Source organism: Alligator sinensis, unplaced genomic scaffold, assembly GCF_000455745.1.
Source record: "Alligator sinensis unplaced genomic scaffold, ASM45574v1 scaffold2716_1, whole genome shotgun sequence".
In the NCBI taxonomy this organism is placed as follows: domain Eukaryota; kingdom Metazoa; phylum Chordata; order Crocodylia; family Alligatoridae; genus Alligator; species Alligator sinensis.
The window spans coordinates 7,824-10,054 of record NW_005844016.1 but is presented as its reverse complement, the minus strand read 5'-3'; the positions used below and the strand labels follow the sequence as shown (position 1 = coordinate 10,054).

Here is a 2,231-nt window from a genome sequence, read left to right as displayed (position 1 = left end):
TGTGCTAGGAGCTGAGTTGACAATCTGCCTGCTGCAATGCCCTAGGAAGAGTAGCAGGTTTTCCCTGGCCAGGGCAGAAAGGTGCCCAGGTATAGTTCTGTAGCCTTTCAGTGTGCAGAGCCTCTGCCTTGACACAGCTTCCAGACAGTTGCTGGCACATTGGTATGTATGTTGGGGAGGAGGGAGATGTCCTGAAATCATTGCCTATCCTCACTGCACAGGTATCCAGAGCAGGTGCATTGCCTTCCTGTTTCCTCCGTGGGAGAGCAGACATGAGTAGCATTGCCCTCCAGAGATATCTGTGCAGCTCTGAGGCTTCACAAGATAACCAAGTTCATCCTTTCACTCAAGGCAGAATCATCCCTATCTAACCACCTTACACAAGTGTTTATCAATTATTTTCTGAACGTTTTAGGAATAAACCCTCACACCTACCTACCAGGCATAAGACCTGAAATATCAAACACCCTTTAATTTGCCACAAGCAAAGGTGGGGAGTGAGTGTGCTATCAATTAAGTGCTACTGCAAGAGCAAAAGAAGAGTTTGTTAAAATATGCTCAAGAGATCCAAGGAAGAGGACCACACCACCTAGTACAGAAGAAGGCAAAACCCCTCATAAAAACCTGACCATGGGGTAAAATTCCTTCCTGCCCCTCTTCCCTTTCCCTACCTCCTTCCTAAGATGTGAAGCCAATAACTGTACACAATACTCTAGGTCTGGCAGAGCCAGTGTGGAGTGGAAAGATATCATCATCTCTTGTATCTTGAGCCTAAAACTCTTGTTGATATAGCCCCAAATTACAAGTACTTTTTTGTGTGCATCACATTACTCACACATGATGTGTCTGTGATCCACTAAAACCACCTGATTCATCTCAGCAATGCTGCTACCCAGGCAGTTGTCTCCCGTGCTGTATTTTGCATTTCATGTTTCTTTCTTAGATGCAGCACCTTATGTATGTCTACTCTTAACTTTATTCTACTGTCTCTAGCCCAGCTCCCAAGCCTATTTTTGGTGGTCCCAGCCCCTCCATAAATAAAACTCTAACCACTAGAGTAGGAAAGAGCCCTCCCAGGCTGGTAAGCACAGCTGATATAGAAAACACAAAGTAAAACTCTACCTGCATTGGTGTGAGCTGATTCAACAGAAAGTACCAGAAAGTAATTTAAGATTCACACATGCAGATTCATCACATTCACATAGCTCACATCATCGAGATCCTTTTAAATTTCAGTTCTATCTTCCGATGAGTTTGCAATCCTTCTCAGCTTCCTGTCATCTCCAGTCTTGATCTGGAAGCTTTCTCCTCCAGCTTGTAAATCACTAATAAACATGTTAAACATTACTGGGCCCAGGACAGATTCCTGTGGGATCCCACTCGAAACCTCCTGCCACTCAAAAATTAATCCATTTATCATTAGATGTTGCAAACAGTTATTGAACCAATTACTGACTTCTAGTAATTTTATGATAAAGTCATGTGGGACTATATCCGTAGCCTTACTAAAGTCCAAATAGACTATGTTCACTGCATTCACTGGTGGTAGTTTGGTCATGCTCCTTTTCTGGTCTGTTCTGTAGCTCACGGGTCTGCATGCTGCGCTAGCAAGTACAAAGATGTGAGTTCAAGACTGGGTATAAGCCTCTAAATGTAGATCTGGGCACCAGAACTTTAAGGAAACTTTTGATTGCAGAGCTGCTGGCCACTACCTTTGAAAACTTGTGGTAACTGGGAGAGATCCTGGACAACTAGAAAAGGGCAAATCTAGTGCCCATCCAGGGATCCACTTAGCAGCCTTATCTCAGTCCCTGGAAAAATCATGGAAGCAGTCCCCAAGGAATCAATTTCTAAGCAGTTGGAGGAGAAGATGGTGACTGATTAGGAACAGTCAGCATGGATTCACCAAGGGCAAGTCATACCTGACTGCCTTCTATGACAAGATGACTGGCTCTGTGGATATAGGGCGAACAGTAGATTTGATATACCTTGACTCAAGACAAGGCTTTTGATATGGTCTCCCACACCATTTTCACAGGCAAGCTAAGGAAGTATGGATTGGATAAATGGTCTGTAAGGTAGATAGAAAACTGGCTGGAAAATTGGGTTCAAAGGATAGTAATCAATGGTTTGATGTCTAGTTGAGAGCTGGTATCAAGTGGAGTATTCCAGGGGTTGGTCCTGGGGCTGATTTTATTCAATATCTTCATCCATGACCTAGAAGATGGCAT

At 43.7% G+C, this 2,231-nt stretch overlaps 1 protein-coding gene across 1 annotated transcript in view; it reads right to left on the bottom strand.

Moving 5' to 3' along the window:
* Positions 1 to 1,225: 1,225 nt before the first annotated feature.
* Positions 1,226 to 2,231, bottom strand: part of LOC102376850 (olfactory receptor 14A16-like) — a 3,515-nt gene continuing 2,509 nt past the window's right edge. Inside the window, exon 2 of the mRNA XM_025195835.1 lies at positions 1,226 to 1,604. Coding sequence (XP_025051620.1) covers positions 1,226 to 1,604 — 379 coding nt within the window. The remainder of the gene's footprint in view (positions 1,605 to 2,231) is intronic.